General features: G+C 51.5%; 1 protein-coding gene across 1 annotated transcript; it reads left to right on the top strand.

Annotated features, from left to right (window-relative positions):
- The first annotated feature begins 2,791 nt into the window (after positions 1-2,791).
- On the top strand, positions 2,792-10,054 carry LOC119140801 (gastrin releasing peptide). Its single transcript, XM_037372414.1, has 3 exons — positions 2,792-5,732; positions 6,538-6,788; positions 9,653-10,054. Exons 1-3 carry the CDS (start codon positions 5,216-5,218, stop codon positions 9,704-9,706), a joined length of 822 nt encoding a protein of 273 aa, XP_037228311.1. The 5' UTR covers positions 2,792-5,215; the 3' UTR covers positions 9,707-10,054.
- Positions 10,055-16,002: the final 5,948 nt, after the last annotated feature.

Here is a 16,002-nt window from a genome sequence, read left to right as displayed (position 1 = left end):
ACTGTTTCTTGATGTTCAAAAACAGATTTGTTACTGGATTTCATCTTCAAGAAAGAAAGACTGTCTCAAATGAGTGAGTCAGTCACAGTTGATAACTTGCATTTATTGCCCTTGAATTCTTTTCTGGTGGGGGGGGGTACAGTATGTTATTTCTGTACATTATCAAATTATTATTTTTCTGAAAAGGTTAATAAAACTAAGAACTAGAATAAATCCATATTACCTTTTTTATCCTTATGAACAGGTAAATAAAGAAATGCTAATAATGCACAAATGTATTCAAAGAGTGGGCTGGATCCACAGCGGGGCTGAGGAAGAGGTGATGAGGCCAAAGAGACAGGATAGGTCTTTGTGCCTATCCCTGCCTGTTCACACCTGCCTGCCCAGCACCCAAGATAATGTCCTGAGCACAGACCAGGCGTCCATCAGCCTGTGTGTGGTCTGAGTCCTGGGAGCCTTGACAGCCTCTGCTGTGCCCGCATCCACCTTAGTACCGCCAGCTCCCCAGCGGCGACTGGGACCCCTCCGTGCAGCGCAGCCCAGCTGCTGCCTTAGCAGAAGTTTTCCTGCATGAGCCTCCTCACCCAAGAGAGCACTGCTGATGGAGGCGCACAAGACCACGCATCAATCTGCCTGCTTTGTTTGCTCTTTGTTCCCAGGGAAAGGACAGGGTATGGGATGCTGTTGCTCATGCCCTCTGCCCTGCCTGGTGCATGCCACACTTGTGGCTGCACTGCGAGTGAGGCTGGGCTCGGGTCCTGTGCTCCCAGCATCGCAGGTGGCACGTCTCCACTCTGTTCTGGCTGGAGGTTTGTTGCAGCTGCAGTTTTCCCTGGTTTCTCATTGCTGTGTCCGTAGGGCTGTCAGCTACCACTGTGTTAGATTTACTGCTCTTGATACTTTCTGCATATACTACTGGAATGTTTCAGCACCTTTGCAGTGGTTTGGCTTAGTTTTAAGTAGATGTCCTGGTTTTATTTATTAGGGATAAGGTTGTGCTGTGCTGCTTCAGTGCCACATTTGTGTTCCAGTCAGTTTTCCCTTTTACTGAACTGTTTGCAGCCCATGCTCTAGTTGTGATCCCACAAGAGAGATGCCAGGGTACATAATGCACAAGTTCCTGCCCTGTTGGCCCAAATGTGCTAGCACTTAGGGAAAGGCACGCAATACAAGAGCGACTGCCAGCCTGGGCCAAGCAAATCCCTGGAGCTGGAGGGGACATGAGCCATGCTGTGCGGATGATAATCCTGCCTATGAAGTCATCAAGCCCTCCAATTCCCAGTGATCATGGCATAATAAATATGTCAAGGAGCGGCTTCTTCCTTCACAGCTCAACCTGCTCCCAAGGTCCATTGGCCACAGCAAGCAGGGGACACCTGTGGGGCAGGCAGTGAGGTCGGGACGGTACCAGATGGCCCCAGGGGTTTCACTGGGGGAGCTGTGGGCAAAGACCTGGTTCCATCACCCTCATCACAGGCCAAGGAGTGTGGCTGTACTACTGCCCATTAAAAAAGCAAATTACACATTTTGTCCTGCTCAACAAAAGCCACCAAGGGCCTAAAGGGGGAGCAGGGGCAGTCCCAAGCCACAAGGGTATTTGTTGAAGAGATTCAGTTATTTCATAAAATTAACATAGCTACCCGATTTCCCTAAGGCCATGAGTGAGAAGCATTGCTCAAGCACATACTCCACCACAATTAAGGCACTCTTCTCTCAGCAATGAAGCTGATGGCACTCAGCATCATGCACAGGACCAAGCGCACGCTGCAGGCACGGTCCCCCTCTGCAAACAGTGGCGGGCAGTCTGCAATAGCTAGTGATGACTGTGGCAGCGTCCTGGTGGCAGGCTGGGCCGATGCCCCTGCCTCTCCCTGCCTCGGCACATCCAGCCTCAAGGCTCTGCATTGCGGTTTGGGTACAACCACTCCAGCACCACCTTTCCTTCAGCCTGCTGCGCACACTCTGCCACCATGGGATGTGGAAGAGTGGGTCAGTTCAGCGCAGCCCCCTGGACACATTAATTTTGATTGCACAACTGATTTCCAGTCATTCTGACAGAGGAAGGTCCTAAGAATGTCCTGAGAGACATTTTGATCCTAAAACCCACACAAGTATTCCACCAGGCAGAAGAAAGCCCCAGCTGTATCTCACAGATAAGTGAAGCAGAGTGTGTGATGGGTCCAGCACACATTACAGCAAAATACAGCAACGTATTTTGGGGAAAGTGTTAAGTCGCACAGCCTAGGCTGCTCTGGAAAAATACAAGCTCACCTCTAAAACTCCCTACAGACACGTTTTGGAGCCTGCTGAGGGCTCAGTATTTCAGGTCCATTATTGCAGGTGTCAGTTCTGTGTACACATGACTCAAGACTCACGTGCAAATTATGGGATTAAAGATCTTACTAGGGTCTGTTTCTTTTGAAAATGGTAAGACTAAACTTCCATGGGAAATACTCAATGAAGAGAGAAGGCTCTCACGATGGCTGTCAATCTGAGAGCAAAGGTAAAACTAAAAGAGACAAATAGGCCTGTAGGGTTGCTTTAATTTGGGGAAAATTATTGGTTTTCTTTTCTAGAAAAACAGAAAATCCCCGGACTGAGTTTTTGTTGGTGGTTTGCTTCAAATAACCCAGTTTTATTGTTTGGAGAAGTTAAACAGATTATTGTGTTTGTCTTATGACAAAACCCTGAAAATGTGATTTTCCTGGCAAAAAAAATCCTCCACTCAAAAACCTAATCTTAATTATAAAAAAAAATTAAACCCAGATTTGATCAACTCTCTAAATCAGTATTTTTCACTGTAACTTTAAGCATCAAAAGGGCAAACTGACTTAAACTTTCATTAAGTCCATAATACAAGGTAAAAAATGGGAGTGTATGAGGAACAATCTCAAATTAAAGCAGCTCAAGACAGTGTAAAATGAGACTTAGTGTGAAGGCATAGCCTTTAACACATGAAGTGTAGAAAAACATAGTATATACACAAAACATGAGAAGGGTTTATTTGTTTGCATTGCATTTGTGGTAAAAGAGACTTAGGACTAACAGGCAATGAGGAACTGAGTAAGAATTCATGGTTTGGCACCACTAGCCAAAGCTTACTAACAGCACAGGTGTTACATGCAGCTATATACAACTTACTGACCAGAATTTGACTTTATGTTGTTAATCCTCACTGAGCCCTACGTAAAGCAACAAAGGCAAAACCACTGGCAACAGCTGAAAGCAACAAAAGTACTGTGCTGAGCCTAGTACCAGGAAACAACCAACTTCCTAAGTTAATTTGTGCAGATGTGGTAGTTCTGGGGAGACCTGAGCCATCAGGCTTCCCCTTGGCTCAGCAGGCTGGTGGAGTGGGGTCTGAGGGAACCATGTCGGTGGCTTATGGAGCAACTGACCAGGGCTGAAACAAGGGGTACCAGGAACCACGCTGTGCAGAGGGCATGCTGCGCTGGGCACCATGGTCCCAGGGGCCACAGCAGGGCTGGTGGCTGCAGCCCAGGGCCAAGGTGAGTCAGGTCCAGCACAACAGCCTGGGGAGGCCTGGACAGTCAGAGCGCTTCCAGTACAGCTGCTGCAGCTTAGGAAAGCCAAATATTTCGCTTTGTATGTTGGGTTGGGGTTTTTTGCCAGAAAACGCAGTTTCCTGAATTTTCGATTTCCTGTCCTGAATTGCAATGATATGGCTTTCTCACAGATGGCAATATGGTATTTGATCAGCTGCACTCAGCACAGAGCACACATTGGCTGTAGCTGTACTGCAGGCTGCACAGTGAAACTCATTGTTGAGGCATGGGAAAACTATTGCAAATTAAACAAGAATGCATAATTAATAACCAAAATAAAAGAATGAATCACATTAATCAGTAAAAGAAGATACAATAAACTAAGACTAAACAAGGGAACAACGTAGCTCATACAGTAGGATACACAACTGACTACAAAAGACATTGTACTAGACACTTTGCCCAGTAATTATGTTAATTCACTTCCACGGTAGTTTCCACTGGGTATAGTTTGGTTCCATGTCATGCAGGGTTAGCTGAAGGATCTGGCAAGTTCCTTAGTCAGCTCTGTTAACTGTGTGTCCTACCTCCTGACACAGATCTCTAGACAGCAAAATCATCAGAGTCTATACTGTACTGATTCCACATGACTCCAGCCCTGCCTCTGTCGTTCTCCTCCAGGACACACAGCACACCGGGGCTTGATATCCCTCTGCCACTCATCCACCTTGACTTCGGTGATGCTACTTACCTGCCCGAAGCTGAGAACATGTTCAAGTGTTCCGCTGCTTCCAGGCCTTTGCAGTCGTACATCTCATTCGGTGACGCATCCGCCCCTTCCTCGCACGTCTCTTCAGGGCAGACACCCTGTCATCCGCTGTCACAGACCAGGCTGGTTCCAGGCACCTTCGGGTGCTGGGGAGGTTACAGGGTCTCTGTGCGAGGGAAGGAGAAAGTCCTGTACATCCGAGAGTCGCATTACTGACGCCTGTGACAGTGAATTTGTGTGATGTCAGAAATTAACATAAACTCTCTGCACAAGACCTATTTCAAAGAGCTTCAAGTGATGTTGTCCTTTGAGTTTGGTCTTTTTACAGCCATTCCTCCCACCGAAAAAACGCTGGAGCTTCCCCCCAACCCCATAAGCTCTCGTAAAAACATTTCAACCTGTTCGGTCCCTGCAGCCCGAGCCGCCAGCCGCCCCTTGCTTCCCGCAGGGAGATCGCCTCACTTTAGACGAAACTTCTTCAAACAGCTCCAGCGGCAGCAGCGTGACCGGGCGGCGGCGGGAACCTCCCGGCCCCGGCCCTGGCCCCGGCTCCCAGGGGCGCCCGCCGTCGCCTCGGAAAGGGGCCCGGGGGACGGCCCCGGGCGGGCTGGGCGCCGCTGGCAGCACCCGGCCCGGGCGCTCCGGGGCCCCTCGTGGCCCTCCCCGGGCACCGGGACCACCTGCGGCGGCGGGAGGCGAGGGGTGGACCGGGTGCGGAGCGGAGCCTCTGGTTTTCCAGTGTAATGGCGGGAACGGCCCCGAGGGAGTGTCGGCCGGCCCCTGCCCAGGCTGGAAGCGGCCGCTGCGGGAACCGGCAGGCCCGGCCGCCGGCCCACGCACGCCCCCCGGGGCAGCACGCCGGGCGGGGCCGGGCGGCGCGAAGGGGGCCCCACACCGGCCGGCCGGGAGCAGCGCGGCCCCGGGTGAGCCTGCCCAGCGGATGGCGGCCCGGGGCTCGCCGGCGGCGGTGAACCTGGCTCAGCCCGGCCCGGCGCGGCGGAGCGGAGCGGGGGGGCTGAGCCCCGGGGCAGGCACGCCCTCGGCTCCCCCTGCCGGGAGCCCGCCGGGGCGGGGAGGCGGCCGGGGGGGGGGGCGGGGTTGCCGGCAACGGCCCTCACCCCCGCCGGAGGTACGGGAAGCTGGGGGCGGCCGCAGTCCCAGCCCCGTGAGGAGGCGTCAAGCACAGGAGCTCCGCTCGCTCCCGGTCCCGGGTCCGTATAAATGGGGGGAGGCGGCAGCGCTTCGCCCAGACGGAGCCAGAGCCGGCAGCAGCCTGCGGCGGAGGGCCGGCAGCACCGGCAGCAGCACCGGCGGCCCGATGGGTGGCGGCCCGCGGCGGGCCGGGGCGCTGCTGCTGCTGGCGCTGCTGGCGGCGCAGGGCGGCGCGGCTCCCCTGCAGCCCGGCGGCTCCCCCGCGCTCCCCAAGATCTACCCCCGCGGCAGCCACTGGGCTGTGGGTAAGTCCGTCCCGCCCGGCAGCGCGGAGCCAGCGCGGCTGCGGTACCGGGGCGCGGCGCGCTGCCCCGGGCCGGCAGCCCCTGTACGAGGGCGGGCCGGCCGCCGCGGAGAGCCGAGTGCCGGGAGCGGACAGCACTGCCGCGGAGGCCGGCCAGGACGTCGCCGCGCCGCCCTCTCCGCTGCGCCCCTGCGACCGCTGCGTCTCCCGCCGCCGCCTTTCCGCAGAGGTGCGCGGGGCCAGACCCGGGCCCAAGGGCAGCGGGCCGGGACCCGCCGGCACCAAGGGGCGCAGCCAGCACTCGGCGGCATCCCGGGGCGCCCGGCCTGGGGGAGCGTTCGCAGGCGCTGCCGCTCCCCTGCCCGCAGCAGCCTCCTTCGCCGCCCGAGGCCACCTGCGATCTCCCTCCGATGACAGCAAAGCGCTGGTTACCAGAAGCGTGTTCCGCTTGGCTCCTAGAAGGGCACTGGAGCGCGGGCTTACGCTAGAGTTCCCGTGCCAAAGCAGGAGAAGTCCAAGTCCTACAGCTTCTCCATCCACTTCTCATTCCAGCAAATCTTGCCAGGTGCCTCCTCCCAGCTCCAGGCAAAATACTGGGTTATCCCTGCCCGTTCTCAGCAGCGTCTTCTCTGACAACGTGGCATAAGAGGCAGAGGAAATTAATTGTGTGTGACACTGCGACAACATCTCGTCCCAGTTGCCCTTCCCTCCATACTACCAGTCAATAACAACTTCCAGCTGATGTTTGAACAACCATATCGATAGGTCTTTTGGTTAATTTCGTGCCACTGACATTGTTGTTACAGGACATTTAATGGGGAAAAAGAGTGCTGGAGATTTTCCTTATGTTTATGAAGAAGAAAGCAAGACACCGTTTTCGGCATTACCTGAAAATATCAAGCAGCTGGAAGACTATCTGCAGTGGGAAGAAATCTCAAAATACTTGCTGCGGCTGCTGGAAGGGAATGAAAATAGAAGTGCTCACTTTTTGAAAGGAGGACTTTCCTGGTATGCCAGGAACACCTGGGAGACAGATGACAATAGCAGTTGGAAAGATGTAAGTAAGATAAAACCCATAAAACCCCACCATATATCCACATTTTGTTTTACAGTAACATATCAGCTGCTTCTAACTTGTGGGTTGTCCAGAAAGCAGCAGAAATGCATCTCTGGCACTAGCCATTCAGTACAGTAAGACTCTACTTTTGATTACAGATTGTCACTCACAGATTGTATTTTTTTATGAATTGATTTGCTACTGGTCAGAAATCAGCAAGCATTGAGCAGATTTTAGTGTCTGTATTCCCTTCAAGTTCCTTGGTCCTTCCATTCTTTTCTTTTTTTTTAGCACTTCATGCTCAGGTGACTGTGGTGGCACCAAATTCTGTACTAACCCAGCAAAACCAAGCTAGCATGGAACACAGGAGTGACTACAGAGGGCAGGAAGAGGGCAAAGCCTTCTGTATATAAAGCCACATCGTATTGGCTCTGTGGCTATTCTGGCTGTTACCTTGTCTGGCTCGCGAGGCACTGCAAGTCAGTGGATAGAGCGGCTGGGTGGGAGAGTTTTTTGTGTTCCCAGTTTTGGCTTTGCCTCGTGCAAGTCTCTTCCCTCAGCCGATGGTGCTGGTCACTGCTGGGGTCACTTGTGGTCTTGCAGAATCAGGCTGTGGCTACTAATAAGCTGTAACACATGCCTAGGAGCCACCTCTTCATCCCTCAAGTCGATGTACTTACTAGCACTATTTCACAAGATAACAAGACTTTGGAACAGATTCACCCCTGTTCTTCTGGAAAATCCTGTAAAATGCACTTGGGAGGGTATCAGTAAGGCTTTACTGAAAGTCACCAGGGTCTAAATGACACAATGGAAATTGCAGAATTTGCTAGGAAACTCCTTTGTTCAGGTACGGGAATACCATTATTACTCTCTGTGTGTGTGTGTGTATATATATATGCACACTGCTGACATAGCTGCAGAATTCTTTTGGGTGACATTGAAACAGAATAAACAGATTCATGCACACACCTCCTAAAAACATTACTGGAAAGATATTTTTTTTTTCCTTAACGTAATGTGTTGTAATTAATATTCCTGGGCTAACTTCAGCCCAGTCTCCTTCCTGAACTGGTGCAGGGATGTCAGTGAATACTTCAGGTTTTGATTTGAATACAAGTTAAAATGTACCTGTTAAATTAAGCCATGATTTAAGTATCTTACACCACTGGTATGAATGTTGTCCATAGATTTCTTTCTGGCCATGGCTTTATGATGGTGATTAATACTATCTAAAAAGGAAACTATTTATCTCATCTTCAGCTCTGCATTGTGCATCTTTGTAATCAAATTTGATAAAGAAATTCCATTATGCTATGTAAATAGGGAAATATTTTGGCTTCTAAAAGTATCTGGTATCTACTTTATCTAATGATTTACTAAATCATACTTTAAAAGGCTGAAAGTTGCCTCTGGTAAGGTGAATCACATCCACATGTGTGTACTTTTACCCTAAATTAATATCCACATTTTTGTGGTCTGACATTGAACATATGTGAAATAATGAGATTATTGCCTTAAATATACAGGTTTCTCCAATGATTAGTAAAAAATAATCACATCTTTCATGTGGCTAAGATACAGGACAACTTGCAGAACCTAATTTTGTTTTAGAACCTCTGATTTCCAACATTCAGCAGTTACTTTGTCTCCACCTTGGATTTTGATTCTGTAGATTTTTCTGGATGTGAGGGGTTCCATGTTGCACAAACCTTGGTTAGACAACACCCTTGTTTAAGGTGCTGCTGCACCACAGCTAATGAAGGTGTCCGTGTCCAGGAATGGTGAGTGTAGCTATCTGCCCTGGTGGAGGATGGCCAGGTAGAGTAAGCTGACAGCCATGGTGCAATGCATATGAGAAGCTTGTACTCGACATTAGATACTTTTCCAGACATACTGTGCTGGAGTTTGAAATAGAAACTGATCCAAGGAGGAACTGGACACCATATTTACGGTGGGTTACTGTTCCTTGTGAAATGGCCCATTGGACTGAGGTATTGAAATGTGACCAACAAAAGGTAAAGCATGAACCCTACTGACAGTGGATGGAATAGCTGTCCCAAGACCATGTCGCCGTCGAGGCGGCTATAATTAATTCTCATGGGCTGAGTGTGCACTTGCAGAGATGCTAACCATGGAGTCTGTGGCTGTGTGCGTGCAACTCTATGTTCCCATATACTGAATGTAAGTGAAGGCAGGCTGTGTTGGGAAGAAACATACTATGAGAACTTTGTTTCATGGACTCTTTCAAACTTGAATTTTAAGATCAGAAATCCCCAAAGCTGAAGGCTGCAGAAGTAAATACAGATGCATACTTTGGGTAACTCATTTCAGGGTCTTGCTTATTGGCTCAAATTAATTCTGTGCATTACTCCCCACTAATGCTCATGCTGCACTGTACATAATTGTCCCAGGAACTGGACTTAGGGTTGTGCACTGAGTTGTTTTCTTCTGTTTTCAGTTAGTACCAGGCAATGGAAGACCTTGCCTGCTCTCTATTCTGTAAATAAATTACAGTTAAAGTAGTTAAAAATCAGAAGGGAAGTCTCTTCTGCAAGTTGGCCTAAGTGTAAAGTGTGTGTGTGTGAGGGGAAGCTTTAAATTATTTCTGTGACTTAGCTTTTCAACACTGGTGAGACACTATATAAATGAGAAAGCAGACAGAATGATTTGGGAGAATGGCTTTCCTCCTACTTGGGCAGTTGGGTATTATGCTAACCAAGACAGATGAGGTCTGTTTTGAAAAGATTATTAGGAATATGTTTGTTATGTGAATACACAGAGCAGATACATATTAGGCTTATTATCTTAGTGAATGACTTTTTTCAGCGCTGGTCTATAAATAACGTTTTTCTTTTTATTAGATGATGGACCATCTGCTTCAAGTTGGGAATATGAAAGAGAGCACTCCAAGCTGAAAGGTGGTCTCTAAATCATGAAGAAACGGAATACTTTCCCTAAGAGACTGCATTTCACAAGCACTTGATTGTATCAGATAATCAACAAGGTCTCTTTTCTGTAGACAAGATTTCCTTTGTGTAAAATACCTAAATACATGTATTCTTGTATGTTTCAGCAGTGACTAAACTCTACTTCATTTTCAAGGTTGCATTTTCTCACTTGAATGGCTTTAATATATATATATAAAAATTGTCACGGAAGGGTCTTCCAATCAATTACACGACTTGCATACCTAATCAGTTCATCTCTTAGTTCAAAACTACATGACGTTTCAACAATCGCAATAAATAGTACTAATAAAAAGACCGAGTTTATACTTTTATTCGAGTGAATATAATAGAAATCGGCTGTGCTACAGCTAGTAACGAAGGAAGAACAGAGTGATTCCTTTTTCCACCGAAGCTCCGCTCCTCCCGGCGTTGCTGCCCGGCTGGTGGCGGGGCCGTGCCCGCCGGGAGGGGCGGCCCTGGGGCTGCGGGGGGCTCGGCCTCCCGCCGCTGCCCTGCACGCCGCCCCCGCCAGCCGTCCGCGGCTCAGTGGCACTGCGTGGCCGCGTGAGACCGGAGGAAGATGCTGCCTCCGGGCGTGACACCGTTTGGGTCTGCGGCCGAGCGGTGCCCCTGCTCCCTGTCCCTCCCCGGCCGGCCGCGCCGTCGGAGGCCCCGGCGAGGAGGGGGAGCCTCTCCCCCAGGGCCAGCACCGGCAGCGCAGCGTGAGGGCGGCGGGGAACCGCCGTCCGAATGCAGCAAGCCTGGGTGGGGGTGACGCTGCCCGACGCTGCTGAGGCCGCCCCTGCGGCACCGCGTCCGGTTCCCAGCGCCCCAGTACAAGAGGGACCTGGACGAGCTGGAGAGGGCCCAGCACAGGGCCAGAGGGGCGGTCACGGGGCTGGAGCCCCTCAGCCAGGAGCGGCTGCGGCCGAGCGGGCCGGAGGGGAGCAGACTCGGGGGCCCTGCCGGTGTGCACGGGATACCCGAGGGGCGTACAGAGGGCCGTGCCCTTCCCCGCCATACCCGGTGAGGGGGCCGGAGGCAGCGGGCATCCTGGAACTTCAGGGGACCCGTTCTCGCCGTGAAGGTGGCCGGGCACGAGCACAAGCACGGGCACAGGCTGCCGGGGGCGCGGTGCAGCCTCCAGCCTCGGAGCTGCTCAAACGGCGTTCGGGCACGGCCCCGGGCAGCCGCTCCCGGGCCGCCTGCAGGAGCCAGCGCTGAGCGGGGCGCCCCCAGGACCCCCGACCTCGCCGTCGGGGGAAGGGCACGGGGACGGAACCGCCAGCTGCCTGGCTTCGCTCGGAGCGACTGCGCTGACGCAGGCGGGCGGCCGGAGACCCCGACCGGCGGCGGAGCTCCCACCGCCTCCAGCAGGCGGCGCCCTAGCCACACGGATGGGCGCGCGGGGCGGGCCGGGCGGGGCCGGGGCGGGGCGGGGCTCCGCGGCCTTCCCGGGCAGATCGGTACCATCTCGGTGCCTCTGGTGTCAGGGTCGCCCCGACGCTGCGCTCGTTTGTTGCGGTTCCCGGCGCGTCCCGCGCGGTGCCGGTGACCCCAGCCGCGGGGGAGCGGGGCGTCCGGCTGCTTTCCAGGGGCCGCCGCGGGCACGGTTCCAAACTCCATCGCTCGTGTCTTTGCGCGGCCGAGGCGGCAGCGCCTGGCGGGCGGCCGCTGCCCGGTGCGGCCCCGGTGCGTGACGCGTGTTCCTGCGGCCCCCCTCGCAGCGGGTGCCGTGCCGGCGCGCTCCCGGAGCGGTGACGGGGGGGGCGGCCACTTCCCCGCCCCGGCGCGCGCCGCGCAGCCCCGCGGGCCTCGGAACGGCGGCGGGCGCGGCGGTGCTGAGGCCGCCGAGCTGCCTGCGCGCCTCAGCGCTGACACCCCGGCTCCCGGGGCAGCACTCGGTCGTCTCGGCGGACATCCCGGCCTGTGCCGGCCAGAGGGAGCACCCAGCATGTTCGAGTGCTGTCCCGGGCCTTTTAGAACTTAAAAATGCTTCCCCGTTTCAAGGGAACTTAAAAATGCTGTCTTTCTCCCTCTGTCCCCGTTGCCACTTGCCCAAAGGCGATGCAAAGTCTTGCCAGGGGCACACGGCAGCATGGGGAGGTTTCCTGATGTGGGGTGCCGGTCTGTCCTCCCCCCATCTCCGAGGCTGCCGTCCTTCCTGGCAGGCAGGACTTGTGAGAAGGCTTCTCTGCAGCCTGGCTTCTGCTGCCAAGCGGTTTGATTTTGGCTCCGTGCGGGGCCGGATTGGGACAGCGGTGCCTACACACTTTGCCCAGACACCCAGAGGGAACGCTGCTCAGAAAGACAGGAGGTAGGAGGAATCCCTAGCAGAGCAGGAGGAGCAGGAGGCAGCCTGCTCTGGGGCAGTGGAGGGCAAGCCCTCGGGTCCCTAGCGACTACGCACATTACACAAAACGGGCTGCAGCTTAGCTAGTGCCAGGTACCCTTGGGGATGCTAGGCCGTCCCTGGAAAGCTTTGGTCACACGTTCCAACCAACCTTCCCCTGCCCAGCCTTGGCAGGGATAAAGGCAGAGTGGAGGAAGGAGTTGAGCAAAATAAGAGGGGCACCACAAGAACGTGCTTGGGAACCTGGCTTTAGTCTTCATGTGGCCAAGGTCACTGGAGTGAATATGTGTGTGTGTTGTACACCCAAGAAATTAAAGAGAAGAAGCCTGGCACAGAAGCCAAAGCACTGTCTGAAGACTTAAGAGATCTTTGTACAGGCTCCAGGTGGGATGCTAAGCACAGGCACCTGCTGTTGTTAGCACCCTTGGCCTCCAGCTATGGAACTGAAAGAACAGGGGGGTCTCTTGCAGAGCTGGTGCCATAAGTGCCAGGCAGGCTTACGATACCCAAAGAGCCCTCAAATGGCACTAGAGTTATGAGGTAACTCAGTCGTGCCATCCCTGTCTGAGCTTGGTTGAATCATGTTTCTCTGTGCCTCGGTTTCTCTGCATGTAAAATGGGACTCCCCTATCCCACAGATGCAGCATAAAATAAACTGGAAGGGTATTTTTTAGGATGTCGTGGGGAAGGGATGAGGAAGCAGCGTGTTCATGACCAGTTCATGATAAACTGTGAAGCCACGAACAATAGCAGGTTTTCCTGCCATACAAGCTGTCCTGGTTTTGAGTCATGCTGCAGTCAGCGAGGCCTTTGAGCAATAACAAGCTGCTGGTGAGCCAGTCTTCCTGAGGAGCCCTTGGTTTAAAAGCATTCCTTAAAACTAGCATCCCCCTTGCTGACATTCTGGATTCACCCAGAGGCCCGCCTTATACTCCCTGCCCCTGCCTCTTCACTGAGATGGAATCAAAGGAGAGAGATCTGACGTACCTGCACTGGTCAGCAGCTGGAACACCACCTATCCTCTTTATTTACTCCAACACTCCCTCCTGCATCAGCAGCCAAAGCTTCAGTTCTTACCTCTTCTTGCCTCCACCCAAATTTCTGCTGCCTCCATTTAAACTCTTTTGAATGTTTTGCCTAGCTGACTTTAACTGCATTTCTACACAAAACCAAACATTTCAGAGCTGATTTCACAGTTCTTAGTGGGGCAGAAATGTCATATGACAGAGGGATGACTGCCAAATGTCAGCCAGTTTTCACATCATGCATTGGCGGAACACAGAGATGCTCACAGAGAGGAGAGAAAATACTTATTCTACAAGAAAAACTGGTAATGTTATCAGAGCCACCAGTGTCCTGGTCAAACTAGCTTTTTGCTCTGCTCTCTTTTTGTTTGTTTCATTCCAACATTTTCTCCTGTGGTAGGATTTTTTAAATGGGTACTCTGTGATTGACAAACTGCTGAAGGAAGTTGATAAAGAAGTCCCAAGGTTTATAACCCGTGGCATTGGTGACACAGGAAGATGCTTGACTGCATAGGAGAAAGAACCTGAGTGTCCAGCCCAAAAACACTGTAGCTGAAGGAAAGCCCCTTGAATTAATGCCTGTTGGAGTTGGACTTCATCATATGTCCCAACAGACTGAACTGATAAAAGGTGCAGCCAGGAGCTTTGAACAGGTAAGTGAGATTTTTCAACAGTAAGTCACTAAACGTTCTTACTTGAAACCCCTGTCAGGTGCAGCTGAGGCAGACAGAAAGAAGATCCTCCAACTCTCCATCTCACCTGCAGGCACTGGCATGTCCTCAACAGAGGAGGGGGACAGTATTGCCCTCAACCCCAACAGCTCATAACAGATATTTAAATTGTGACTGAGCTCTGTGTGTTTCCCTCTCACAGGGGCTGTGACCCAAGGTGGCTGAGGAGCAAACATGATGGCCAGCCTGCTGCTCCGGGGGGATGACAGCTTCTCCTGACCCCATCCAGCAGGGATTGAGGACCAGGCCTGGACAGAGCACCGGTCTCGCTCCACTGGAAAGCAACTGAGCTAAACTTCATGTCAAAACTCTCCTTGTCTTATGTAGGTCAGGTATCTTTGCTAGTTTTCTTGAATACTGACAAGATTCTGACCAGGGGTGGGAAGGAAGAAAGGTAAGTTCAACCCAGTGAGACACAAATGGGGAAGGAAAGGAAAGGGGAAGGAGCTCCTTGGCTTCTGACATCAGCTGCCCTCCCCAAGGCCCCTTTGGCAATGTAAGAGTCCAGTCTGACCAGTAGCAGACACATCTTGTTTTGCCTCCTGTTCCCAGTGAGGTTCGTGCCCCCTCAGTAGTTATTTGCCCCACGCTGAGAAGGGAGGTGCAGTACTCCCAGAAGCAGGGATCTGTGCCATGGAAGGCTAGCAAGGATTCCTTGCCATGGAGCAATCCCTCCCAGGAGTCTCTCAGGGCAGCCCTTGCCAACTGCCTCATATCCAGGACACTGAGTGAAAACCAATTTTTTTTTGGGAAAACTCTTAAGAAGTATTTACAGCTTCACCCGCCAAAGCCTATACACTTCCATGAGTAGCTACGACCGCTGACAGACCCTGTCCTATGAGTCCACCTCTCCCTCAAAAAGGTGGTGTGCTGTGGTGCTGCGGGCATTTCGGGCGAGCGGGAGTCAGATTCAAATACTCACAGAGTTCAAGATCTGATCCGTTTATTGTACAAACCAGGTAGACTTTTATAAGGCATTCTATAAGCGTGCAATAATGTGGTTGGCTATTTTACAAGCGTATGATAATATGATTGGTTAACAATTGTTTACTGGGAAGATTTCTGTTTCTGCTTGTTCTGGCATGTAGGCTCCTTTCTGCGGTTTCCCAGCTCCTCTTATCACGTCCCGTTGGCCTTGGTTTTGTGCCAACATCTGCAATTTGCTCCTTTTTCTTCATCCCACTGTTCTGGCCGTAACCTCGTCTTATTTCTTCAGTATTTTTCCACTTGCTTCAGAGTTCAGTATAATCATTCAATACAGCAAGAGCCCCAACACTGTGGTTTGCGAAAGAACATTCACTGTCTGCAACTGTCTCATTGCAAAGGAGTAAATTTCATAGTATTTTCACTGGCAGTCTTTTATCAGTATTCTTCTTCCTTAGAAGTTCAGATGTTGCAAAGTAGTCAAATATAGGCACTAAACCCGCTATCTTGCTAATACAGTTTAAGCAAAAGAAGAAAGATCACTCAGAAAAGGCCAGGCTAATAGCCTTAGCAAAGTTAGAGTAAAGAAGTGGTTAAGGATCTAGATGATTTAATCCAGTTTTAAGAAAAGGTTTTACAGTGAGCAATTAGATGCTGTTTAAGGAATTAATCACTAATGGGTCATTAACTCTGACTGCTATTGTACACTTAACAAGCCGAGGCAGGATTATTAGACTCGGCACCCAATTAAGAAGGAGAAGATATTTACAACAAAATGAACAAATGGGCTTTTAAAATGGAATGGGACAATTTGAAAGAAAGTGTAGGAACACAGGAAACTAGACAGGGTACAGGAAAGATACGAGTTTGCATATGCCTCTGTCCCTTTATTTGTTTGGGCACAGACAGGTAAATATTTTTCACTTATGTTTAGCTGCTTAAAATACTTATTTTTAGCAATAAACTCATAGCTTTCCTTGAAGGACATGACTGCACACAGTTCATTCATTACAGGGTTCACATGTTCACATATAACAAAAGACCCGCTTTAATGTGTCAGTAAAAGAACAAACACAACAAACACCATAGCCTGGCGTAACCTTTCTTTTTTGCTTGCAGGTGTTGGATCAGGTGCTTAATAGAAGTGAAAAGGTTTCTTCAGCTGCTGTTTCTGCTGTCCTGTCACTGTGTTTCTATCTACTGTTAGTTTTTAACTAACTAACTTCGATC

This window comes from Falco rusticolus, chromosome W (genome assembly GCF_015220075.1).
Source record: "Falco rusticolus isolate bFalRus1 chromosome W, bFalRus1.pri, whole genome shotgun sequence".
Taxonomy (NCBI): Eukaryota; Metazoa; Chordata; class Aves; order Falconiformes; family Falconidae; genus Falco; species Falco rusticolus.
Note: the sequence above shows the minus strand (reverse complement) of the source record. Positions and strands in the feature narration are given on the sequence as shown.